The sequence below is a fragment of the Hipposideros armiger genome, unplaced genomic scaffold (assembly GCF_001890085.2).
Source record: "Hipposideros armiger isolate ML-2016 unplaced genomic scaffold, ASM189008v1 scaffold_415, whole genome shotgun sequence".
NCBI classification, from domain to species: Eukaryota; Metazoa; Chordata; class Mammalia; order Chiroptera; family Hipposideridae; genus Hipposideros; species Hipposideros armiger.
Genome location: NW_017731765.1, coordinates 818,292 through 845,932, shown reverse-complemented (window position 1 = coordinate 845,932; position 27,641 = coordinate 818,292). Strand labels below are relative to the sequence as shown.

The window sequence follows — 27,641 nt, the reverse complement described above, 5'->3', positions numbered from 1 at the left end:
TCCCCTTCCCCCAATTCCCCAGCACTGTTCCCATCCCCCCAATTTCCCACTAAAAATTAAAAAAAAAAAAAAAGAATCAAGCATTAGTTGTTTAAAAAAAAAAAAAGAGGGTGGACTGGGACTGCAGCCACCCTCTGTCTCACTGAGCCACAATCTCCTCTGGTTTTCACAACCAGAAGCTGTGGGGACTTCTCTCCCTGGCACTGAAACCCTGGGCTGGGAAACCTGGTGTGGGGCTGGGACCCCTTGCACTTCTTGGGGAAATCTCTGCAGCTGAGATATCCCTCCCGATTTTTAGTGGTCACACACAGGTGTGGGACCTGCTCTTTCCATGTCTCTGTCTCTCCTACCAGTCTTGAGGTGGCTTCTTCTGTATGTCCTTAGTTGTAGAGCTTTCTTTTGTTCTGCTAGAGAATGAACATTTCATAACTTCTGAAAATAGACCTAGACCTCTTGCTTGTTTCTGCTAAATCAGGATGCTTGCAAAGAGGTTGAGATTTCATCTTGCTGGTGATGAGGAACTTTTGAAGACTTGGAAGGGGCCTGATGTTATTCCATCTTGGATCACCCTGATATTGCAGTAGATGGACTGGAAGGGAGGGAAGATTAGAGGCAAAGGGACAAATTCTGAGGATATTAGAACAATATAGAGAATTGATAATAAGGACATACACTAGGGCAGAGGATATGAGAATATAGAGAAGGGGTCAAGGGTGAGAGAGTATGATGGTGTTGATGGAGAAAGGAGTCATGGATCTCTGTTTTTTAGGCAACTTTTGTGGGTGTTGGGGAAGCTGAATGAGCTAAGTGTGATAGGAGCAGTAGTACATTTGGGAAGGTAACAGAGAAAAAAATGAGTTTAGTTTGAGACATATTGGACTTCTCCTCCCACACTTTTCCCCTGAGACTCTTCCTGGTGCTCTGACATATCTTTGGATTCATTCTTGGCTCCTCTCTTTCTCCCGCACCCCACATCCAATTTTGCTAGCACATCTTCCCATTTTACCTTCAAAATACATCCGAAGCTGACCACTTTTTACCCTCTTCAGAACCTACCACTCTGGTCCCGGCCACTATCATTTCTCACCTAATTATTAGAGTAGCTTCTGCCTTTGTCTTCAGAGTGTGCTCAACCCATCATCCTAATGATCCTTGTAATGATCAGGTCATCTTTCTGCACATAAACTCCTCTTCCTCCCTGGAGTAAAAGAGTCTTCGCAGAGAGCCTATATGGTCCTTACCTCTCTGTCATCATCATCTGCTCTTTCTTCCTTTTGCTCACCTCGCTCCAGCCATATTTTCCTCCTCGCTGACTTTGAACTAGTCAGGTATACTCCTTGTTGCAGATCTTGTTCCTTTGACCAGTTATTGGCATAGCTGACTCCATTTGGGTCTTTACTCATATGTAATTTTGTTAATGACTTCTTCACTGGCTACCCAATTTGGAGTTGTAACACTCCTTCCCTGCCAAATATTCTGTCCCTTTGGTTCATTTGTCCCTTAGCCTTTATCACCATCTACGTGCATGCCATATGTGTTTTGCTTATTTTCATTTTTCCCCACTGGAATTTCAGATCCGTAAGGACAAGGACTTTTGCTTTATTTATTGCTGTATCTCTAGCACCAAAAATTGTGCTGGCATGTGGTAGGTGCTCAGTTAATGTTTGTTGAAGGACTGAATTAATGAAATATGGTGAATGTTTAAAAAACATTTATTACAGTAAAAGACATGTTGCCATTAATCCCCCTTAAAGTATTCCCCCTCACTTCAAACACACTTATCCCATTGTTCTTGCCGCTTTCTGAAGCAGTTCTGGAAGTTGTCTTTCATGAGTGTCTTTAGTTGCGCTGTCGTGACTGCCTTGATGTCCTGAATCAATTCAAAATGTTTACCTTTCATGATCATTTTGACTTTGGGGAAGAGCCAGAAGTTGAATGGTGCCAGATCCAGTGAATAAGGTGGATAAGGACACACCGTAATGTTTTTATTTGACAGAAATTGCTGTACCAGAAGCGATGTGTGAGATGGAGTGTTGTCATGATGGAGGATGATTTACGGCCCACTTTATTTTTTTCTATTTTTTTAAAATAGCATTTTTTTTTCTCAGCTTACATAACAGTTTGTAGCTTTTTTTTTTTTTCCCAAAGATTTTATTGTGAATCGGGGAAGGGGAACAGACAAGTTGCTGTCCTTTTGTTCTTCAGTCTAGTTGTGGAGGACGTTGCTTCACTGGCCCATGTTGGTGTTATCATTGCGCTCTTCCTGGGTGAGGTAGATCCGTCGCCGGCCATTGGACGGCGGCTCATTGGCAGCTCACGAAAGCTCATGCCAGCTGCTGGCTGGCCCCACTGCAGCCTATGCTGTCGCCGGCAGCTCACGGCAGCCCAGCTCCAGGTTGAGCTGTTCACCATCTTAGCTGTAGAGAGCGCAGCGTCACTGGTCCATGTGGGATCTGAACCGGTGGCCCTGCTGCTCAGAACTGGCATCCCAAGCCAACTCCTAACCAACGTGCCACTTGGCCGGCCCTACGGCACACTTGAAAACACACCTTCGCTCAGCTGTAGCTCACACCCGACTGACTGCACCAAACAAGTTGAAACTTGTCACACACTGTTACTAAGGTTTGATGTGCTGCTTCCATATTGAAGATCTCTGCCTTTCTGTTGGATGGCACTTGGCCGCAGCATTCACCGTATTTATTGATTACACACAATTTAACAGCTTGTTAGCTTGATTTATAACTTTAAAATATTTATACATATGGTATACAGGCTTCCATGTGTATTCTTACTGCAAGCCCCTTAAAATTAGGCATGGGTGTGTAAGAGGAAACGGAAAAGGAGTAGCTAGAGAGGGAGAAGATAAATTCAGGGTAGAGTTTCAAGGAGGGAATGATCAACAGTGTCACAATGCTTCAGAGACATGAAGTCCTATGCAGACAGAAATGTAGCCATGGGATTTCTTGAGCAGAATTTAGTAAATATTTCAGTTGGTGGTGATGAATGCCAGTTCCACGGGCGGGGGCGAGGGGGGGGTGTAACTGAGAAATGAGGAAGTGGAGACAGTGTAGAGGATTTTCCTTTTAGAACCTTGTCTAAGAAAGGAAGGAACTAGAGCGGTAGCTGGAGGGGTGTACAGGGTCATGGAGGAGGGCCTTGCCATGTTTAAGGTGAGAGAATCTGGTAAATGTTGGGATGTGAGGGGAAAGACCCAGTGTTAAATAAGAAAAGGTTAAGGAAAAGGAAGGAATAACTGATGGAACAAGGCCTAACCTCTGGTGCATAGGTCAACAGATTAGCCTTTGAACAGAGGGCTATTTGAGGAGGCTTGGGGTGTTTGGATGTGTGTGGAATGCAAGTCTGGAGGGTGAGAGAGCAGGAAAGTGACTTCATCGGCAATACTATATCATTAACATTGTTTTCTTAGTACTTTTTTGGGTTAGTTTTTAAAAAGTTGATTTTATACTCCTGGGAATCAGGGGTTTTACTGGCAGCCACTAGAAATACACGCTATAATATGGGGCATAGGCTATGTATGTGGAATCTGTCTTCTCAGTAATTGTTATTGAGTGGTCACTTAAAATTTTAAGTTTCATAAAAACTTCTGATTGCTCAATAGCCTAGAGATAATTTATTATTATGTTTATTATGTAGTGTGTGTCATCAGGCTTTGGAGATGGTTTGTAGTAAGTACATACTACCTGAATCACACCTATTTTGGGAAAAATTTTTTAATAGAATTATATTAATACTGTCTTTTCCCCCCTCTGCTAGTTCCAAAGAACTGCTGGTTTATATTTTAGCTCTTGCCAAGTTGTGAAAATAGTGAAGGATGCTTAGACTACTTAACATTTAAATTGTAAGTAAAAGTTATTTCTGCTGCTATTATCTATATGTTTAGAAAACAGAAATTGAAAATAGTCATTACCTTACATGATAATGGTGAGCTTTATGTGTGTGGGACTGAGGAGGATTTTTCTTAATTTTTATTTTTAAGATACAAATACTTCCATTTTCTGTTGATAAGATCAAAAAGGGAAAAGGAGACTAATAGTACTGAATGGTTTTAGGTAGTGAGGTGAAATTTCTGTTGTTTTTTTTTTTCAGGTATTTCTTTTTATTGTAGAAGTTTATAGAAATTCTTTATTTTATTTCCATATTTATATGATGCCAGTAGTCAAACTTAATATAGGACATAATATTAATCGAATGATTTAGTAGAGATGTACTTTCTTTTTAAATATACTTAATTTTTCTGCATTTTTTAATTTTCATAGAAAAAAATCCTGTTAGAATTAAATCTCTAATTTCACTATGAAAAATTTAACATACATAAAGCCAAATAAAATTTAACTTTTTAGGAATAATCTGATGCATAAATCTAGATGATGTACATATGGATATTTATCTGTATTGGGGAAAAAAGCTTGAATTATGTTTACTTGAAACCATTTGCTATACTGCATTTTGAACCATTAGCAAAAAAATTATTGAGGAAAGAATGATAAAGTAATATTAATAGCATTCCAAGTGTTTCACTACTTTATTTTCAAACTGCTCTGTTTGAAAGTGTAAGCAACTCAAATTAATGTGTTTTATAGTTCTTGTAGACTAAAAATATGAACACAAAATGAGATTGCTACCATAGCAAAAGACAATTCTAATTATATTCAAATAAATAAACTAAATAAGCCAAAGATGAAGAATGAAATATTTACAAACCAATAAATAATTTATTATGAGGCAAATAATTTTAGAAGTTGTCTTGGTCCAGCACATTTTATGTTTTTAATGCACAAAAGATTTAAAAAATTTCTACAAAAATATTTTAGGAATAAAAGTACATCTTTACAAAGGAGAAAGTTATAACATTTTACCTCTTAGAATGTAAATATCATAATATCACCTATGTGCAGTAGCTTGGTACGAACTTAATTTCAGTATGTTCATGAATTTGACGCTTAGAAGTAGAATGCTCATTACTGCCCTCTTTTGACACAGGGCTGTATAAGTTTGTCTCCTGTTTCTTAGTTTATAAAATTGTTAAAAATTACATTGCAGGCTAGGTTGTGCTTTATATCCTTCCTATATATTTTTAATAATTTTTCAAATTCTTCCTCTTTTTAGGCTCTCTCGTTAATCATCTTTAGAAGACTGGATTTCTGGATATCTACACTCCGCTATTGACTTTTAAGACATGATAATGCAAACCCATAACACTGGCAATCATCCATGAACCTTTAATTACATTGATTAATTGCATTTCAAGCTTCCTCAGGGAATACACAATGACTTCAGCAGTGGTTGACAGTGGAGGTTCTATTTTGGAGCTTTCCAGCAATGGAGTAGAAAATCAAGAGGTTAGGCATCCAATGTATTTCATTTCTGTTTTTGTTCCATAGAATTCAATGCATGAACTAGCTTTGAAATTAATGGGAAACAGGTATTTGAGAATAGAAATGTACAGTGTATGAAATTGTCCATGTCCATGTCATGTGTCCTCATTATAATTTAGGTAATGGAAGGCTGAGGGAAGGGACTGCCAGGCTCACCTGAATTGTTGGAATGTGCATTTATATGAATGAACTGGGAGAAAACAATTGAAAGAAAGAACACTAGTATTAGCTGAGAGATTTAAATTCCTGATAAAATTTATTGTTTTGCACTATACAGTGTGTAGGTATACACTGTACCTAAATACCTAAATTAGATTCATCTTAAATTAGAATTCTGTATCTCCTTAGTTGTCATTTTTGTTTTATGGTTATTCTGTTACATCTAATTAGTGTGGGTCCATCATGTTTTAATCTAATACATATACTTAAGAATTCAGATAATTTGTAAATCAGAAAATAAACTCAGGTTTTGATATCTTTACACATGTAGAATTTTTTCACTATTAGCATTTTTGGTTATTGTTATTGATAACATTAAAGAATAAGAAATGGGAGTAGAAAAATAACAGTACCAGAAAGATACGGGCATCCAGGCCTGGTTTCTTTTCCCGTTGTTCAGTAAAGACTGTATATTGGGAATGACCTGAACCGAAATATAACAATGCTGTCACACTACTGGACAAATACTTGATTAGAGATGAGGTGGGAAAATGGAGAGTTTACTGTATTAAAAAACCTGTTTTCTCTACATTCTTTGAAAGATACTGCTGTTATTGGTACTTAGTACCAGAATAGTGATATAGGGACATGACTGAGAAACAAGTTAGGACCTCAGGCTGTGTGTTCTGGACTCTGGATTCTTTTTCTTGCTTGGTTTGTGTCTGTTCAGTCTTCTGAATTAGCTATGGGCAAATTCAGTGGGAAGGGGGTAAAGTGAAGGTACTACCTTTCCTTTGTTCTTCATAGATCTGGTAACTCAAATGTTCCTGTCATATTTACACCTAAAACTGGTCTTTGTACTATAGTTTTACTCTGTTGGTATTTAACCCTATGAGGGGAGCTGTCAAGAACAATAGGCAGAATATATTGACCTTGTACTGATTGGATATCGTTAATATGGGAAAACAGTGCAACAGTTTATTTCTGGAAGACTCATATTTTTCTTCTTTTACATGGAACCCGAGGTGTTCATGACCTGGAGAACTGATTATTATGGAAGATGAGGAGTCATTTTACCAAGCCACTCTTGAAATGATTTATGTGGTAGCCTTGTAGGGCGGTCACAAGCATTTTAGATAGTGTGGCACCAGAGTGGGGGAAAATATTTTTAGGGAACTTTTTTTTTTAACAAATATTAATTGACCACTTACCTTACGTCAAGTACTTTTCTAGGCACTAGGGATAAAGTATTTCAGAATATCTCTGAAGATATAAATCTAGGCTACAGATGGATGGAGAGATGGTAGGGGGTATTTTAATTAGGGGGTGGTCAGGGAAGCCTTCTCTGAAGAGGTGGTATTTTAGTTTAGACCTAAATAAAGTAAGGGATTGGGCAATAGAAACATCTAGGGGAAGAGAATTCCAGGAAGAAAGAAAAGCCACTAGTATCCGAGATACCTTCTAATTTTACAGAGGGAGTTATGGGGACACTGGTATTTGAAATATGTATTTTTGTCTTATAAGCAACTTTTCAGGAATGTATCTAAAATATATATAACATCTATACTCTGAAATGTAGGGTGGGGGGAGAAAATAACCAATCAAGATTTTATAATCATAGCTCCAGAATCAGAGAAAAAAAATAAATGTTTAAAAAGTGTTGGGTACTATTGTACACCTGAAACTAAAGTAATATTGTATGTCAACTATAACTAAAAAATAAATTTTAAAACATAGGCAGTAGTTGGCAAAAAAAAAAAATGGTGGGCATTTGGAGAGTTGTTAATAATTTCCAGGCTTTATTTTTTATGTTTATTTCTTACTATAAAAGTAATACATTTCATAAAATTAGGATAATTCTGTTTCTGACAAAGATACCAAAAAAGTGAACTACAGGGCCGACCAAGTGGTGCGTTGGTTAAGACCTGGCTTGGGACGCCAGAGGGCCCCGGTTCGGATCCCACATATGAGGGCCAGTGACACTGCCCTCTACAGCTAAGATGCTGAACAACAGCTCAACCTGGAACTGGGCTGCCGTGAGTCGCTGGTGACGGCGAAGGATGCAGCCCCTGCTGCAGCGGGTTGCCATGGGCTACCGTGTGTAGCCAGCAGCCAGCGTGAGCGGCCCGCAGCCGCAGTGAGTGGCCGTCCAGAGGCCGGCGACTGATCTAACTCGCCCGGGAAGTGCGCAGTGATGGTGCCAACTTGGGCCAGTGAGGCAACGTCCTCCACAACTAGACTGAAGAACAAAACGACAGCAACTTGTCTGTTCCCCTTCCCCCAATTCCCCAGTGCTGTTCCCACCCCCCAATTCCCCAATTAAAAAAGAAATGTGATCTACAGTTATAGTAATGAGTACAGTTATAAAAATCATAAAATAGTAATAAACATAAAATGCAGTCTTATGTGAAAAAATTTAATTACCAATAGGATATAGATACACAATTCAATATTAAGAAAACCCTTAATAGATTTCCCTACTAGTATGATATATGACATGATATGTTAATAGGAATAAAATACTTAACGAAATGGGATTTTGTGAAATTCAGTATCCATTACTGATAAACTCAATAATGTAAATATATATATATAGATAGATATTTATCTATCTATATCTATATCTATCTATCTATCTATCTATCTATCTATCTATCTATTTCTTAACATTATAAAAAAATAACTGTTAAAAACCAATAGCCAGAATCCTGTACTGGAGTATTTTCTTTAAAATTGGAAAGAATAGGGGTGGCCGGTTAGCTCAGTTGGTTATAGCGCAGGCTCATAACACTAAGGTTGCCGGTTTAATCCCTGCATGGGCCATTGAGCTGCTCCCTCCGCAACTAGATTGAAGCAACTACTTAACTTGGAGCTGATGGGTCTTGGAAAAACACTGTTTCCCAATTAAAAAAGAATTGAAAAGAATATAAGTATACACACTACCTTTGCTATTATTTAATATTTTTCTGCAATCAGGCAAGATAATGAAACAATACAAATATTACAAAGGAGACCAAGTTATTATTTGCAAATAATATGATCGTGCACCTGGGTAAACTAAAGGGAATCTATAAAAACTCATTAGAACTAATAAGAATGTTTGGTAGTTTGGCAGAAACAAAATTCACACAAAAAATACCTAACTCTCTAATGTAAGGACTGTAATTAGTTAGAAGGATAAGATGGAGGATAAGATCCCTTTCATAAAATTAACAAAAAAATAAAATATTGAGGAATAAGTGTAAAAGCTATATGGGACTTGTTTGAAGAAAATTAACAATATTGAAATACATAAAAGACTTTAATAAACAAAGAGATTTTTTTTGTACTAAGGAGAGATGGGAAGGGTCAATATTGTGGAGGATGTCAGTTTCCTTCAATTAGTCCATATATTTAATTCCTTCTCTATGAAATGTTAGGGCAAGTTTGGGGGAAATTGATTATGTAAATCTAATGATTGAATGGAAGAGTAAACATGTAGGAATAGCCAGAACAGTTTTTAAAAAAAGGAATGTATAGCAGGTAAGTCTCATAGAAATGGAGAATTAATGCAGAAAAAAACAAAAAAGGATTTAAATATGTTTTTTAAAATAACAGTGAATACAAGTTCTAGAGGACACCTGTTTCCAGCAAACAGGATTGGGCATTCTTATTGTGATGGAATAACTTGTCAGTGAAAACAGAAACACAAATGCTAGAGATGATGAAATTAGCAAATAAGACTTTAAAACAGGTGTCATAAATATGCTAAAGAAGTTAAAAGAAAACATGAACCTAAGAGGAGAGGTATAAAAGAACTGAATGAAACTTACAGAAATGAAATATATACTATCTGAAAAGAAAACTTCACTGAATAAGATTAAAAATAAATTAGGTACTGCAGAAGAAAGGATCAGTGAATTTGAAGAGAGTAATAGAAACTACATTATGAAGCACAGAAAAAGCAAACAGACAAACAAACACAGATTTGGTTACCTGGGGGACAAGACCAAGTTGTCTAACATACATGTAATTGAGTTCCAGAATGAGCAGAGAGGAGAAAAGAAAAGAAACATGAAGAAATAATGGCCATAAAAATTTCCAAGTTTGATGAAGAGTATAAACCCAAAGATCTGAGGATCTTAAACCCCAAGCAGGACAAAGCATAGAGCAAATAGAGACTTGCGGCACATCATAATAAAATTGCCGAAAGCTAATTTCAGAAAGAAAATCTTAAAAGCATCTAGAGAAAAAGATTTCTACATACAGAAGAACAAAGTTAATGACTACAGACATCTTGATCAAAACTATGCAAGTCAGATGATAATGACTTCTTTAAAATGCTGAAAGACTAAAACTTTGTCAACCTACAATTATGTAGTCAGTAAAAATGTCCTTCAAAATGAAGCCTTTTTTCAGACCATCAAAAGCTGAGAGAATTTATCATGAGGAACCTTGTGTTATAAGAAATATTAAAAGCAGTTCTTTAGGCAGAAGGTAAATGAAACTTAGATATACCAAATGGAAACATATAGACATAAAGGAATGAAAAGCACTGGAGAAATAGCTAATGTGTGAGTAAATATAAAATATTTTTAAAAGTCAGTTTTTAATTTTTAAAAAGATAATTGTTTATAACAAAAGTACGAACAATATGCTGGGGTTTGTAATGTGAAGAAAATGTATGACTGGTAGAACAAAGGATGGGATGAGGGAATTGGAAGAATACTCATGTAAGCTTTTTATATTATACATAATATTATTTGTAGGTAAACTGTGGTAAGAAGCATATTATAAAGTCGAGAGTATCATTAAAATCTAAAGAAAGCAGTATAATCAATATTTGAATTAAAATGGATAATAAAAACTACTCAATTCAAAAGAAGACAGAATAAAAGGAACAAGGAAGAATAAATGAAACATAACAAACAGAGATTGTTAGATTTAAGTTCCGTTTTATTGATAATGTTAATTGTAAATGTTCTAAATGGTCCAAATAAAATGCAGATATTGTCAGATTGGGTAAAAAAAAAGGCAAACCTATTTATGTTTCATATGAGAAGTTTAAGTATTAATGCAGCTTAAAAGTAAAACTATAGAAATAGATATACCATGCAAATTTAATCATAAAAAGGTTGAAAAGGTTTCAGGACAATATTATTACCAGGGATAAATATAGAGATTTCATAAATGATGAAAGGACCATTTCACCAGGAAGACTGTTAACCCTAAGTGTGTATGCACTCAATATTAGAGCTTCAAAATACGTAAAGCATAAACTGACAGAACTGAAAGAAATAGATAAACCCACAGTATTAATTGGAGAGTTCCTCTCTTGTTAATTGATAGAACAATTAGAAAATCAGTGAGGATATAGAAGACTTGGAAACATTATCAACCAACATCACCTAATGGACATTTATGGAACACTACCTAACGGCACCACAATACACATTCATTTCAAGTGCATGTGGACTATGAACAAGATAGAGCCTATGCTAGGCTATACGTCTCATAATTTTTAAAGGATTGAAATCATACAGAAAAGGTTATCTGAGTAAAGCAGAATTATATTAGAAATTAGCACAAAAAGATGCTTGCTAAAATCTTCAAATACTTGGATAATAAATAGTTCACTTTAATAAAACCCATGGATTATAGAAATGCAAATTAAACCCACAAGGAGATACTACTACATGCTTACACAGAATGGTGAAAAATACAGAGTTGGGTGACCGATTGGCTCAGTTGGTTAGAACATGGTGCTGATAACACCAAGTTTACCGGTTCGAATCCCGCATGGGCCCCTGTGGGCTGAACCCTCCCTAAAAGAGTCAACTATGCCATTGTAGCATGAAAACAAGTGTAACCAATGACCATGGCTGTTCCAGTGCTCCTCCTTCCAAAAAAAATATGAAGAGTAATACCATGTGTTGGAAGGGATGTAGAGCAACTGGAATTTTTGTACATTTCTATTAATAATTTAAAATAACCACTTTGGAAAATAATTTGAGTTTTTAAAAGTTAAATATACACTTACCATATGGCCTGGTGATTTGACTCGTAGGTAAGAATGGAATGGAGGGGAAGAGATGGGAGCGGAAGAGCAGGACAGAACAGGAGCGTCGCAGCTGTGTGATCGCAGGGCAGTGGATCAGCAATTGGCGTATCCATACAATGGAGTTCTTAATAAAGAGAAATTAACTACTGATTGGTGCAACAACATGTATAAAGCTCAACGTTATGCTTACTTAAAGAACTCAGACCCAAAAGAGCACAAACTGTTGATTCCATATATATGAAATTTTAGAAAAGGCAATTTATAGGCCTAGGCCCCTGTGGGTGGGGTGGGGCGAGTAGGCTGTGCTGGTGAGAGTTTGACTGAAACGGGGTGCAACTGAGCCCTCTGGTGTGATGGGAATGTCTATTTCTTGCTTGTGATGGTAGTTGTAGGTATGTGTACATCTGTGAAACTGAAGTCAGTCAAAACCAATTATTTTATTTGTTGAGATAGATTCTTCCATAGTTTTGTATTTTGCAAATGGTATTTCTTTTGAAAGTTTTCAAATTACCCCTATAGGCTTTAAGGTTTTTTTGTTTGTTTGTTTTTTACTGTTGTTCCATTTGTTATTTTTAAATGAAAAAAAAAAGGAACTATTTTGATTTTTTTTAGTTATATAGGATTATTGTAAAACAGTAAACTCAGACATACTGAGAAAGTGAAAATCCCTCTTTGATCACATCTCTCTAACAGGTTAGCAGTAGTTTGAGGTGTATATTTCCAGGCTTTTTAATGCATATGTAAAATAAACATATAAATAGAATTATACAGTAGTATTGTCCTGTTACACCCCCCCCCCCCCCACACACACACACTTATTTGTATCACGGATATTTTCCCATGAAATACATAGATATCTGTCTTAACCTTTTATTTTATTTTATTTATTTATTATTTTTTTTAGCTGAGCCATCCTGCCACCTGTTGGCAGCTCAGCTCGGGCTGTGCATCGAACCTCTGTTGATCAGAGCTCGCACTCTTGAGCTCGCACTCTTGAGCTCCCGCTGCGAGCTCTTAACCAACTGAACCCCTTGGCCGGCCCTGCCTTAACCTTTTAATTGATGTTGAATAGTCTGTCATCGTGTGGATATATGGTAGTTATTTAATCCATTTCTGTTGGGTGTATGCTTTTTCCCTCCTATCTTTTTTTGCATCATGACCATCTCGGTTGGGGACTTGTCTTAACTTGTGTTTGCATAGCAAGCACACTGCATTTATTTTAGTGACATAGTTATTTGGAGTGGTTCCTGCGGTACATAGTTGAGGGGAAATTAGTTCCCCAGAGCCTGCCACACTGTATGTTTCATTTTTGATAAGACTTTGAAGGTGGCCTTACTCTATCACAAAAGAAGAAATGTGAAACAAATTTATATATTTTTAATATACTCCTGAATTTCATGTCTTTCAGTGTATTTGTAACAGTGATGAAAGGATTACAATATACTGCCTTCAGCCATTTTATGGTATTGATGTTTGGAAACTTCTGATTCCTGGAGAGCAATGACTTGAGTGCATTACAAAAGCACTTTGTAGGTGAACACTGCAGGGTTGCACTGGTCCTGCCTCTAAGAAGCTCTCTCCTTGAATGAGGTTTTTGAGATCACTGTTAGTGCTTATAGTAGGGTTGCCAGAGAAAATATAGGCTGTTCTGTTAAATTTGAATTTCAGATAAACAACAAATAACTCTGTAAGTATGTCCCAAATGTTGCATAGGACAGTCTTTTATTTTTTATTTTTTTAATTTCCAGGCCGATTTTATTAAGCTTATGCTCAAGCACAAGGGAGACAGCACAAAGGAAAGGAAGGTCCTGTGAACTGGCTCTGGGGCACTCTGCTCTTGGCTGCTTTCATAAGCTGGGGACAAAGCAGAACTGCGGAAATGGCAGGTTTTATGAAAATGGTGGGCTTTTTGAAAGTGGCGGGCTTTCTTTACCGTTAAGTTGCCTGGTAACCATGTTCAAGCCTGCTTATGGCACATTTTTGTACTTATTATTCATTATCTGAAATTCAAATTTAATTGGATATTTTTTTGTCAAGTCTAACAACCTTAGATTATGGGGAACTAGACAGGTTGTGCCACAACCTGCAGAATCTTGATTTCATTCAAATTATCCCGTAATTTGGTGACTTGAGCAAGATTATAGTGATCCTAAGTAAAGTAATTTAGTGGATGTGTAAGTTTTTACTATATTATAAAACAAAGACTCCCGATTCTTTCCTTTTCCACCCTTATTCCCTAGTAAAATAGCTAACTCCTCTGTATAGTACAAAGCAACAATTTTGTGCAGTCTGTATGCAGTGGCCTGTGGTCCCTCTCACTTGGTAGAGAAAAAGCTTGTGAAGTTACCTGGCATTGTAGATTAGCAAATGTGGATCTATGAAAACCTGTTAATATTAAAATGCGTTGAGCTTTATCATTTTTTGAACCAAGCTAAAAATACTTAAATGCCACTTCAGTGTATATGAAATGTATGTTGTTGGGGAGGGTATAAACGTTGACTCTTGATCTCAAACATCTTACTGTCTTGTCAAGGAGTTAGATATGTCAACATAATTATAATACAGGGTAATGAACATCGGTAATATTTGGCAAACAACGTGTTCTAGAAGTACTTAGATGGACAAGCTGATTCAGATTGGGGGCTTATAGACGACTCCCTGGAACGGGGCCCTGAGTGGCTGAAAAGGATTTGGGCAGAGACGGAAGGTAGTTTCAGGCTATAAAGTAACATGAACAAAAGTCATGGAAGCTTTCACCTTTGGAAATTAGGGGCAAAGCAAGTAATGGAACAGCTGTGTGAAGTAATGTAGGAAATAAGGCTGTAAAGGTGGTGTATTTGTTCCCTGGGGCTGCTGTAAGAAAGCACCATAAACTGGATGGCTGAAACAAAAGATAATCTCTCACAGTTCTGGAGGCTGAAGTTCGAAATCAAGGTGTTGGCAGAATTGGTTCCTTCTGGTGGCTCTGAGGGAGAATCTCTTCCATGTGTCTCTCCTAGCTTTTGGTAGCTTCAGGTGGTCCTTGACTTGTATGGAGTTTTCCCTGTGTCATCATATCGTCTTCCTTCTGTCTCTCTGTGTCCAGATGTATCTTTTTTATAAGGATATGGTCATATTGGATTAGGGCTCATCCTAATGATCTCATCTTAACTGGATCATTTGCAAAGACCCTACTGGTACTGTGAGTTAGGACTTCAACATCTTTTGGGGGACACAATTCAACCCGTAACAGGTAGGTTGAGGGTTATATTTCAGAGTGTTAAAAACCATTGTTTAGTATGTTAAACTTTCCTTTTAGACAAATAGGGAGTTGTGAAAGTGTTTTGTACAAAGAATACAAACAATTCTGATTGTAATGTGAAAAGATGCCCTCCATAGTTGAAGGCAAGTACTGTTACTATTGTTACAATATAATAATAGCTACCTCTAATTGAGTATTCACTCTGTGCTAAACACTTAAGTACTTTGTGCATATTTAATTTTCAAGGGACTTTGTGAAGTATGAATATTATAATCTTTCTTAAGAAGGAAGAAACTGAAGTTTAGAGAAGAACACAGGGTGGGAAATAGGAAGAGAGGTTAATTTGTTCCAGTTGCACATGTGAAGTTTGAAGTATGGACTGAATATTCCTGTAGTGATGTTTAAAGTGGGCAGTTTAAATTTGGGTCTGGAGTTTAGCAGATGGGTCAGCGTGGAGGACAAATATTTGAGGATCATCAGCAGAGAGGAGCTATTCGAAATGATCAGCATGGGTCGGCTTGCCTGGGATGGTGGTGGAGAGTACAAGAAAGGAGGTGCTGAGGACAGAACCCTTGTTGGCTTCATTTGAGTCGTTGGAGATGGAGGAAGAGTCAAAGGAGATGCTTAAAAGCAGAGTGGTAGAAAGAGAACAGAAATGATGGAAGAAATACTTTTTTTTTTTTTTAAAGATTTTTATTGGGGAATTGGGGGAAGGGGAACAGACAAGTTGCTGTCCTTTTGTTCTTCAGTCTAGTTGTGGAGGACGTTGCTTCACTGGCCCAAGTTGGCACCATCATTGCGCTCTTCCCTGGCGAGGCAGATCAGTCGCCGGCTTCTGGACGGCCGCTCACTGCGGCTGCTGGCCGCTCACGCTGGCTGCTGGCTACACACAGTAGCCCATGGCAACCCACTGCCACAGGGGCTGCAGCCTACGCCATCGCCGGCGACTCATGGCAGCCCAGCTCCAGGTCGAGCTGTTGTTCAACATCTTAGCTGTGGAGGGCAGTGTCACTGGCCCTCCTATGTGGGATCCAAACCGGGGCCCTCTGCCGTCCCAACCCAGCTCTTAAACAACGTGCCACTCGGCCGGCCCAAGAAATACTTTTTAAAATGAGATAATGATCAGTGTGTAGTCTGCAGGATGGCAAACGAGGATGAAAACAAATAGAATTTGGTCTTTGTTGACATATTGAGAGAAGAATTTCAGTGATGTGGTGGAATCCAGATTACCAGGTATATGCAGATAAGGAGCCAAGGAGTTGCTGTCTTTTTGAGAAGTGTGTACAGGTATAAGGAGCAAAGATCTGGAGCTCAGCTGAAAGAAAGAAGAGATGATGTTTCAAATAAAAAATTTTTTTGCTTTTTTGTGGTTAAAGGGAAGGAACCATTGAAATATCAAAACAAAACTTAACTAAGATGGAAGAGAGAGAAGAGTGGGCCCAGAATCCTAATTGGTTGGGAAAAGGGTATAGATAGAGGAATTGGCCTTTTACACAACTCTAGTCCTCAAGTATTTCGTCACTGAGAAAATTTGATTTATTTCCTACTGGTAGGACGAGGATGAGTGGTTCAGAATACAAAATAATCTCAGGTTAATGTTACTGTAAAATGTACTGTTAGATTGCAGAGGAGTGACAGAAGCTTTAAGTCCTTTGGATTATATGTAAATAAAATATTCGCTGCTGGGTCCGTACTGGTTCAGATGCTACTTGTGATGTTGCTTTCTGAGTTTCTAACAAGTCTACCTACCCATGCTTCTCATTAACAGCTGCTTTATAGCTGGGTGGTGCTGCCCATGGGCTGAGCAACGGGCATGGCGATTCCACTCTTATTATATACAATTTGTGAGAAAGAATTTTTTTAACAGTCAAAAGTTAGACTCACATTTTTTGCCTTTATACAGAGTAGGGAATTCAGTGTTAATATTTGGCATATCCTTTTTTTAAAAACTTGCTTTATCTTTGCTTTTTAATTTATTTAAAATTATTTGGTGAAATGTTTGCTACAAAGTGAAGAGTATATAAAATATATTTCAGTTGAAGAATAACAAAAAGAATACATATTGCCTATCAGGTTAAAAAAATAGAAATTACTAATAATTTAGAATACGAACCATGCCCCTCTCTCATACCCCCATCCTTGCCCCCACAGGTGCCATTATCTTGACTTATGTGTTGTGACTCCTTTACTTTTCTTTGTAGTGTTAACTGTGTATGTATTCCTAAACAACATATGGTTTACTGTGGAAAAAAATGAATAGTGTACCAAGCTGAGTTAGGAAAGGGCAGCGTTACCATAGTTAGATGAAGGTTCCAGGAAAAGGGCTGACTAGTTTGGCATTTGTTCACCGAGTTTCAAGAGCTTCCACTCAGGCAGTTGGTAAGCAGTGTCATGAGTTAGTTCTTGGAAACATGGGGCCTTCTTGGTCAGGCATCTGGTAGGGCAGCAGTATGGACCCCGTATGCACTTCCTTGTGCAGATATATGGTCACATGGAAAGAGGGCTGTTCTTTTTTTGTTTTTTTTTTTTTTTTGGTTTCCTGGCTTTTTGTAGTCTTCTTCTGGCACTTAGAATGGATCAAAGCAGAACACTCCCGGGAGGTGAAATGAGTGTTCTCAGCTGATCCAGGTAGCAAGGCAGTGGGACGTGAACAGCTAGATCACGACAAGCCAGATACGAGTGAAAACCTAGAGCAGGCTTATGTGGGCCTAGTTTCCTTGGGAACAATGTCTGTGGCTGTCTTGGAGTTGACAGTTGACCGTGCTGTGTCCCATTGCTACAGGTGGACTGGCCGCCCTGTAAACCCAGTGCCCAGCTGGTGCCCTGGAAGCTCCTCCCAGGTCTCCTGAAGGTTACTGTGTCTCTCTCATGTTGCTCTCCTGTATTCTGTATCTTAAGTTGTCGTTTTTATTAAAAATTGGCTCTTTTTTTATGAAATATACTCTCGAGTTGTTTCTTGAGAAAGGATGTATGAAGGGTAAATGTTTTGAGATCTTTCTTGTCTGAGAAAACCTTGAGATGGCTTGACTGGGTGGAGAATTCTAGGTTGGAAGTAAATTTCCTTTATAATTTTGAAGAAATGGCTTTATTGTCATCATCATTCCAGTATGAAGGTTGAGAAGACTTAACTGCATCCTGATTCTCTTTATGTGACCCGTATTTTCTTCCCAGGAGCTTGTAGAATCTTCTGTTTTGTCCCCAGTATTGTGATAGTTCACAGCAGCGTGCCTCAGTGTAGGTCTCCTTTAATCTTTTTTATACTCAACACTTGGCAGGTCTGTTCAAATGGGCACCTGATGTCTTTCAGCTCCAGAAAAATTTCTGGAATTCCTTGATTTCTTTACAACCATACCCTCACCCACTCCTATTTCCTTTTTCTGGAACTCCTGTTATTCAGATATTAGACCCCCTGGACTGGTCCTCCAATATTGTTCTCTTTTGTCTCCTGTTTTCCATTGCTTTACCTTCTTCCTCTGGTTCCTGGAAGACTTCCTCAATTTTATCTTCCACGCCTCTGTTTTTTCACTTTGGTTATTGTGTTTTTAATTTTTAAGAAGTCCTTATTTTTTACTGTTATTAAATTGTATTCTATTCTTGTTTTATGGTTATAATATCCTCTCATCTCTGAGGAATATGAATATAATATATATTATGTCTATTATATATAATAGGCTATATATTATATATAACATACATGTTATACAATACACACACACGTATATGTGTTTTTGCATATATGTTCTGTGTTAGAGGCTTATCTTTGGGTAACTAGAATACTTGGTTGTCTGCTCATAAAAAGAGTGGAGGACTAAAAAGCTGAATTGAAACTGGTTTTGGTCCAGCACTGACACTAGCAAATGTGCCTAACATGCCTCAGAGATGCTCTTCTTTCTCCTTCTGGAAAAGTAACTCTCCAATCTTTTGCCGAGGTTGGGAGGGATGGTTGCCTAGCATCATAGCAGAGAGCAGGTCTAGGAATGGAATTGCTTTTCAAACAACTTTAATGGCATCTTCCTTGTTTTATCCTCCCCCTCTTTCTCCACCACCTGCTGCTCCTCCATTTCCGAAAGTAACTGGTACTGCCTTCTGTGGATTCTCCAGTGTAAAATGTGTTGTTTCTCAGCTTATTTTTTTGTTGCCAGGCTATGATTTGGCTTTCCTAGGTCTTCTAAACCACTTATTCATCTATCCACTTTCAGTCTTCCAAGATTTTATTGCTCTTCTGTCTTCTCCTCATGGGTTTATGTCTAAAAGTATCTGACTGTGTTTTAGTGGGCTTTCGTGAGAGAGTGAAACTATATGCATGTTTTCAATTTGCCATCTTAATCTAAAGCCCTGATTATTTAAAAAGTTTTATCTATGTCTCACCTCTTGAGACTTGAAAAGATTATTAAAGTTAGCCTTTTTCATCTCGTTTGGTTTTTATGTTCATATTTATAATATGTGAAGCTCATTGTGTGGACTCCTTGAGACTCTTATGAACTCAAGGATTTATAACTGAATCCAGAATTTGTGAATAAAAAGGTTGATTGTGTTTTAAATTTGCTCTTGTAGGAAAGTGGGAAGGTTTCTGAATACCCAGCAGTGATTGTGGAGCCAGTTCCAAGTGCCAGATTAGAGCAGGGCTATGCAGCCCAGGTTCTGGTTTATGATGATGAGACTTATATGATGCAAGATGTGGCAGAAGAACAAGAAGTTGAGACCGAGAATGTGGAAACAGGTAGACACCTCATAAAATGTTTATTGTTTATAACTTTCTCATTTTGTAAGTAAGTGTCAACATTACCATTGCCAGATGAACCTCTTTGTAATGCTATGTAGTATAGATTGGAAACCAGTGGAAATCGCTTGTTTAAGGGAATTTATATAGATATAAGAAGCTCTACATTATAATTTTTTGAGGTATAATAGAATCTCATACCATGGATCCTAAAGACAAAATTACAGGCCCACAATAATAAAATTATTTTTATTGTTTTTTTTTTTTTCCTGGGAGTGCGAAAGGTGACTAGTTGTTATTTACTTATAGAAGTCAATAGGCTAGTATATGAGGGTGACTTTTTTAATTTAAAAAGTAAATATAGCATTCTCATTCTATAACAGATTAAGAGTTTCTTTGAATCAGTATTGGTGGGGCAGTATAATTCCTTTTTCTTAGGTCAGAAGCATCCTTGCAGTAGTCTTACCAGATTCCTTCCTTGTTGTCATTTTAGAAATTGTGGTATTTCAGTTTGTCTGTGGGGAGATAACTATGTTTAATTGGGTATTAGTATGTGTAATTCTTGGAGAAACCTTTTAATTTTTGCTATTGACCCTTAAGAAAATAGAGTATTTTTACCTGTAGGATTGTAGTGACTATCTTGTAATAATAATTAAAATTTCTCTTTAGCTAATCATGGGGGAACAGAACCCTCATGTTTGGTTTACAATCCTAATAAAAATGTTTAAGTATTTAGATAAATTTCTATAAATGTAGCAAAAATCTCATGATTAAAAATTTTGAGTATTTGATGTCTTTCTGCTTGTTGAAGCCCAGTAGCACTCTCTAGGACTCCTAGCTGCTTCTAGCTTAAAGCTGTTCTTCCTCCAGCTCTGTTTTTTGTTGAGTTGAGGGATTGGAAGTTACCTTGCTCTTCAGAGCAGTGGTGACAGCAGTTTCAGCAAACCACATGTGAAGTGGTAATCAGTTCATTTTATCGAAACAACTTGCTAAACACTTCGTATAGGCTTCGAGACTGTAGTCTGGTGTGGTAACTGATTTGTAATAGATAATGCAAGAGGCAGGAAGATGCATGTGTTTTTCTGAGAGTTTGGATAGTTTTTCAGTCAGAAGCTGGAAGTCTAGTGGCAGAGATGAATTTTCTTCTTGAGGAAAAGCACAGGAAGAACAGCTAAAAGTATTATGCATGATGATATTTTGAAGTATCTATTGTAACTGACTTTATTATAGGAGCATAACTAAACAGAACACTAATCACACAAGAAAAAAGTATGATAGCTAAAGTTGAATGTAAAAACAATAGAATGTGTAAAACATGAAAACTACAGTGCCAAGCTTGCATCAGTAGAAAATTAGTTTTTATCACATTAAAATACCGGAGCAGGCCAGCCAAATCTTACTGATTGTACAATTGATGGTCAGGGCTTCATTAATTTAAATTACTCTTGTAAAAACAATTCCAAATAGGAGTGAAATACAATCCATTTAAAGGATTTAATTTTCTTGGTCTTGAACTCTGAGGGTAATGCTCTTATTTGCAGGACAGAGATATGAGCAATTGTGATATTGAAAAAGAGGATATACAAAATCTGGGTAAAAGAACAGCTACTTCTACGATATTTTAAAAGTTCTTTTTGGACACTTGATAATATTTTTTAGATTTATTTTTCTTCAACACAAAAAGGAAATGTTAGTAAATAACTCACATTATTCTAAAATAGTCTAAATGTTCATGAAAAGTTCATCTTACATTTTTAATTCCATACTGGCTTATGGATATTTAATGAAATCTATGCTTGCTTTATTACTTCTAAAAATAAAGAATAATATAGTATTCTTGTCTGTTTTTACAGGACAACACTCTAAAACTTAGAATTCAGATATAACTCTTTTAAAGACAGTGTTAAATTCAGAGTGAAAACTGCTGGCTCATACATCTATAATCACAACAGTTTAAAACACTCACATTTATTCATCATAAGGCATGCAGACCATGTATAATATATGAAGTTATGTTAAAATACAGTAGCTCATGAATTGAACCTTATAAGGACTGTTAATATGTATGGATTAGTTTAGAATAGGTAACCTGAGCTTAAATTGTGTTTATTTAAAGAATCAAATGCATTTTTAGACCAGTTAAAATCTGAATAAATTTTCATTCTGCTGACATTCAACGCATAACAGATGAATAATGGTTGTGAGCCATCCTAATGCATGCTCCCTTTTAGGTAGTAGATTAAGGTCAAGCTCGTTTCTGTGGTGATATGGTTTTAACTTAAGTTCCAGACGTGTAAATTTTGTTGAAGAAGCTGACTAGGAAGAAAAGAGAAGGAATGTTCACAAGATGGCTACAGCAGTTTTTATTTGGTGAATTGGTGGAAATGAGGTTCCTATTGAATAAGATTTCTTTTTGTACATCTAGGAAAGACTTTCTGGAATGCTCTGACATTATAACTTAGATTGTACTAGTCTCAAAATGTTCACACTTATATTTATTGACCTGTTTGTCAGTTGTCATCATGTTTGCATTGACATTTTTCTGTTATTCCTGATACCATACGTCTTGATCCACACTGGAAACAATGTTCATGTCGTCCAGGCAGGAGTACTGCAATCCTATAATGATGTATGTTTAGCCATCTTCTTTTGTAAATAAAGTGATTTCTCATTTTGTTAGGTGTAATTATAGGCTATTTTGCTTCACCTTTTTATATACTAAAAGTCTGTATTTCCTGCACAGAGCTTATATGTAATAGGAATCCTCTCTTAAATTTTATAGGATAAACAAAATATATTTGAAACTTTAAAAATAAACATATTCATCTGAACCTATAAACTGGTTTTTGATGATAGCTGAGGATTAGTAATCATAAAGAGCCTTTGAGGAAGAGCAATGCAGTGTGGATGAAGGGTGGTCTTGACTCTGGCAGGCCGCTGCGGACCCCACCAGTTCTGGAGGCTGCTCTGTAGGGTGAGCTGGGGCTAGAGGGGAGTCTCTTGCATTCCCTACTGAGATTCGAAAAGCAGTTTTTATGCTTACTGAAAAAGAAAATTATATATACTATATATATATATATATATATATATATAGAGAGAGAGAGAGAGAGAGAGAGAGAGAGAGACCATATAAAAGGTTATTACAGATTACCATTTTAAAAGTAACAAGCTTATGTCAATGTAATTAATAGCAGATAAGTCTTGATAGAAATCTTTTAAGACATGTCTGAGAAGATTGAGCTTTTAGGACCTGCTTCTTTATCTTGCACCTTAACTTACTGTAATTATCTTATAACCTTCCTCTTAAATTTATGAGCATGTATCAATAAATACTTTACACTTGTTATGTGCGAGGGCTGTTTTCAACATGTTTCTTTCCCTCAAGGGGTTAATAATTTAGTTAAATTAGAATACACACACACACATACATATATATATATATATATACTATAATAAAAATATAAAGCAGTATAGAATCAATTGAGTGCTATTTACAAATTCAAAGAAATTTTCAGAAGAGGATAATACAATTTACAGTATTAGGGAATGTTTTAGAGAAAGTACAGGAGGAGGACAGATGGGCAGACAGGAGGTAGGAGAAAGGCACTTTAGACTAAGGGAAATGTCATTAATAAATGGGTAGAATATTGAGTAAATAAGACATTGACAGGAGGTTCCATTAAGAGTTGTAACTAGACTGATTTCGAAGTTAGAAGGAGTTAGAAGTTAGGCATATAAGATGCAGAAAGATTTGGAAGGTTTTGAGTAGAAAGGACTATGTATTGAGTATCTCGGTAGACAGAATGAATTGTAGGGGAAAAGATGAGGCAGGAAGACTAGTGTTGCAGGAGGAGTCAAAGGATGATTTGAGAAATAGTCAAACAAGGTAGAAGCAATAGGAACAGAATGGGCTCATATAAGCGATACTACTAGCTAAGGTCTAACAAGACATGACAGACTAGGGTTGAGGCAGTCTGTCATATAGGGATCATATAGGGAATTGATTTGAGGAAGGCAATTTTGGGAAGCAGATAAGTTTGGTAATAGGCTTGTTGATTTTGAGATTGAAGTGGAGCATCTAAGGGGACATAGTTAGGTGTTTAAAGATGCACAAATGTATAGTCAGGGTCCCATCACAAAGGAGGTGGCATACTCAGGATAATTTAAGGAATGTTTTAATAAATGATTAGTTACAAATATGTGGGCAAGCGTAGGGTAACCATAAGAGATAGGGTGGTAGTTGAGAGCCAGAAGTAACAGAGCCATTTCTGTCCTTTGGCTCTTGGGCTAAAGGGAGGGAAGGGTTACCAGAGAGTCCTGGAGAGAGGGTCACCTTGGGAGAATCCTGGGATCTTTGGTCAAAGGACACAGCTGGCTTGAGGGCGATGCCATAGAAAGGGAGCCAGGGAATAAGTAGTCTGATTTTATTCCCCTTCCTTCCTTTGATCCCTTGCAAGGCCCTCCATTAACCAAACCCAACCGGAAACCGTGGGACAATAGATCTGGAGGGGAAAATGGAACATAACTGGTACAACGGAAGCTTAATAAAGAAAAGTCAAGGAGAGACTGATTTGGGAATCATGCTCATTGAAGCCATGAAAATAAATGAAATCTCCAAGGGGAAAGGTATTTGAGAAATTTCCTCAAAGGGGAAGATATTTAAATTCTATATTTGTCTCTCTGTGATCAGGAACAAAGGACACAGAATTAAGGGATGAACTTTAGGGAATGTTTACATTTCGAGAAACATGAAGACAAAGAGTAGTCAGATATGCTAGAAAGTTCTGGGTGACTATTCCTGAGCTTATTTTTTTTCCTTTTTCGCCTTCTAAATAGCTCTTTAGTAGGAAAGGGAAGAACATTGATTGAGTTAGTTAGTCCTGGTTTCAGATTTCCACTTTATCACTTACTTGTTAGTATTTAACCTTTTCAGAGTTTATTTCACTGTCATAAAGTTCGGAATTCAGGGTTGTGAAGATTACATAAAATAAATATATAAAGCATAGCGCTTATGACTTAGTAAGCGCTCCAGAAGTGTTCTTTTAACTTCATTAGCATCTTTACTTGTGCCTTCAAATATGGAGAAGGTCTTTTATACATTGAAACAGAACATTTATTTACTTCTCTGGTATATTTTTCTATTTCCTTTCACTTCCACTTGTTAAAAAAAACAGATGCTTTATACCTTCAGGCTGTACTTTCCCCTCATCGTTTCTTCCTAACTAACTGTGCTTTGGCAACTACATTTATCATTCTCCTGAAGTTCTTTGTTCATCAGATTTCAAAGGCCACCCCTCTGCCAAATTCACTGACCTACAGAATCATCCACAAGTAGCTCTTTCCTAATCTACTGAAACACTGTATTCTTGCAGTTTTTCTTACTGCTCCTGGCATGGACAGTGCTGTTTAGATTTCTGACCTTTTGCTCAAATAAGTTTCTGTCAAGAATGTGTTCAGATACTAGCCATCCTTTAAGGCCCACTGACGTGAACCTTTCCACAGTGATTGAGGCCTGCATCAGACACTCCTGATCTTCCGTTAGACCATTTGGATCGAGGCGCTTGTCATTTACTTTCTTAGACTATTCTTGTGTGTATATGCCTTTAGTTTCTACACGAGCGTGTAAATCTCTTTAAGGCAGCAACCGTATTTTTAAATTTTGTCAAATATATAGTATGTAATAGAATGTTTAACACATAGCTATTAGGAAATATAGACTGGAACAAACTGGCTTTGACAGGAAATATAGACTGGAACAAACTGGCTTTAACTTCATGTTGCAGTATAATCAAGAACCATCTATGTAAGATATTAAATATATTTTCTTTTTTTGTTTATATGCTGAATATTGAACACCTTAGGGTTATTTAAAATATAAAAAAGTAGTCATCCCCAAAACATAAATATGGTCATGTAAAATATATCAAAGCCATAATGTTGTCATACTTAGATTAACATCATGTTAAAATCTCAGTAAGTTTTAATCATTCTTGCTTACACCTAAATTTTATTTTATTTTCTTACAATGAAAGCAGTTCATGCTCACTGGAAAAATTGTGAAGTATTACAGAGTAAACAAACAGTGAAAAACACTCATAAACTTCCCAGCAAGAGGAGAGTACTGCTTTTCTATATTTTCTGCTGGCCTTTTTTTAATGTTCATTTTAAGCATAATTAACATCGTGTTATGTAATATAACTACACTTACTAATCTTTACTAACAGATATTGGCTGAAAGGGGTCTGGTAGCTTCCTACTTCTCTCTTCTGATCATTGGGATCAGGACTTTGGTTTTTAACCAGGTATTAAAACATTGAACATACTAAGTAAAATAACTACCAAGAAAACTTAGAAAACTTTTTTTTGTGATCAATAAAATTGTATTTAGAGTTAGTTGAAAAGACAGGTGAATGATAAGAATTTTTATATAATTCAACAAGAAAACATGCTTTTTAAAAAACAAATGAAAGTTTAGGTTTTTTAAAATGCAGTTAAAAAAATAAAACTAAATTTCTCTCTTGAAAAATAAGATAAGGAGCCACATTTCTTTCTTGAAGAATCTCAAGACTAAGTTGGCTTCATGATGAGCTGTGATAACTTTTGTACTTGTTATACCATCAGAAACCCTCCCTGTGGCACAACAGGACTCTTTTAATTAGAAATATTGTTGCCACAGGGAGGTAGAAGATTGCCATGAAAAACTGGGGATCTGAAAAGGAGTCCCTATCCTAGGATTACCTGAAGGTGAAACAGATTGAGCCAGGAGGAAGACAATGCTGGTAGGTTGGTTTTTAATTTATTAAGAATGTTTACAAGTTTACATTTACTTACAATGATTTCAACTACCTATACCATATTTTTGTTTAAAGTCTGACAATGACTCCTCCTTAAGGAGGGAGAAATAATACAGTAGTATTTTTCCTCCTGAACACTTTGCTAAGTTATCCCCTGCCATGGTCCTAATATGTTTCTTTTTATAGAAAGCTCTAGGGCTATTTCATGCCTTCACTTCCTTGGAAGCTACTATTGACTGAACATCTTTAAACCTTTTTTAATGTTCATTTCTGGTATTTCTGCTTCTAATGTAGACTTTCTCCTAAATTTTTAAAAAGAAGTGTTTTCTTCCAGTTATCTATTTTCTTGAATTTAGCCTAGTTACTAGTTTTCTAAAAACATAAAAATGTGAATCTTACGTTCATTCAGTTTTGATTCTAGAATTGTTTAATTGTTTAGAATTATACTGTGATTTAGATCAGTTAGAATTATTAGAAGTTTTAATATTTTAATAACTGTATTTCATTTAGCCTAAGGTGCCATCAGTTGTAAGAAACATTATTTTTAGACCACTGAAAGAAAAAAAAGCTGCCAATTATAAATTTTAGGAGACCATCAATTGTAAGATACATCCTGATGTCAGAGATGTCAAAATGTGAAAAAAGCATCACCTAGAATAAAGTCTGAGCTCCTTAGGTCCTCATTTACAGCTCCCCAGTAGCTAGTTAACAGTTCTTATTTACCTCCCACTAAATTGTCTGCCTCTTCAGATTTGGGCTGTAGGTACGCTCACTGCCCATATTAAGCTAAAAGGAATAGAGAGGAGGGAGGTGCACTAGAGCTAGCCATGCTTTTTGGAATTAAAAGCTGGGTGCTTCGGTACAGTGTTGTTTTAGAAGGAGGGGAGGGATCATTCACTGTCCTTTATGTATCCTCCATGCCCTTTTGTAAACTGGGAAAAGGGTCTGTAAGTTTTCTTAGATTCATCATTTAGAGGCGGTCATGAACTTCTTAAAAAATTTTTATTAAATTTATTAGGGTGACACTGGTTAAAAAAAATTATATAGGTTTCAAGTGTACAATTCTATAATACATCATCTGTATATTGCATTGTGTGTTCACCATCCAAAGTCAGTTCTCCTTCCATCACCATATATTTGATCACCTTTACCCTCTTCTACCTCCCTCCCACCCCATGAATGCTTTTTTTAAAAAGATTTTTTATTGGGGAATTGGGGGATGGGAACAGCGCTGGGGAATTGGGGGAAGGGGAACAGACAAGTTGCTGTCCTTTTGTTCTTCAGTCTAGTT

At 36.7% G+C, this 27,641-nt stretch overlaps 1 protein-coding gene across 5 annotated transcripts in view; it reads left to right on the top strand.

The window, feature by feature from the left end:
* Positions 1–27,641, top strand: part of ELF2 (E74 like ETS transcription factor 2) — a 92,444-nt gene that overhangs the window by 22,950 nt on the left and 41,853 nt on the right. For 2 of the 5 annotated variants that reach the window (XM_019664051.1, XM_019664050.1), the window contains exons 2-4: positions 3,775–3,859; positions 5,128–5,360; positions 19,391–19,556. The exons of 1 other annotated variant lie outside the window; for it this stretch is intronic. In XM_019664051.1, coding sequence (XP_019519596.1) covers positions 5,289–5,360; positions 19,391–19,556 — 238 coding nt within the window. In that variant the 5' untranslated portion in view covers positions 3,775–3,859; positions 5,128–5,288. Of the gene's footprint in view, positions 1–3,774; positions 3,860–5,127; positions 5,361–19,390; positions 19,557–26,232; positions 26,336–27,641 lie in introns of those variants that run through there. 2 more of the 5 variants (XM_019664054.1, XM_019664057.1) reach the window with 2 other exon arrangements.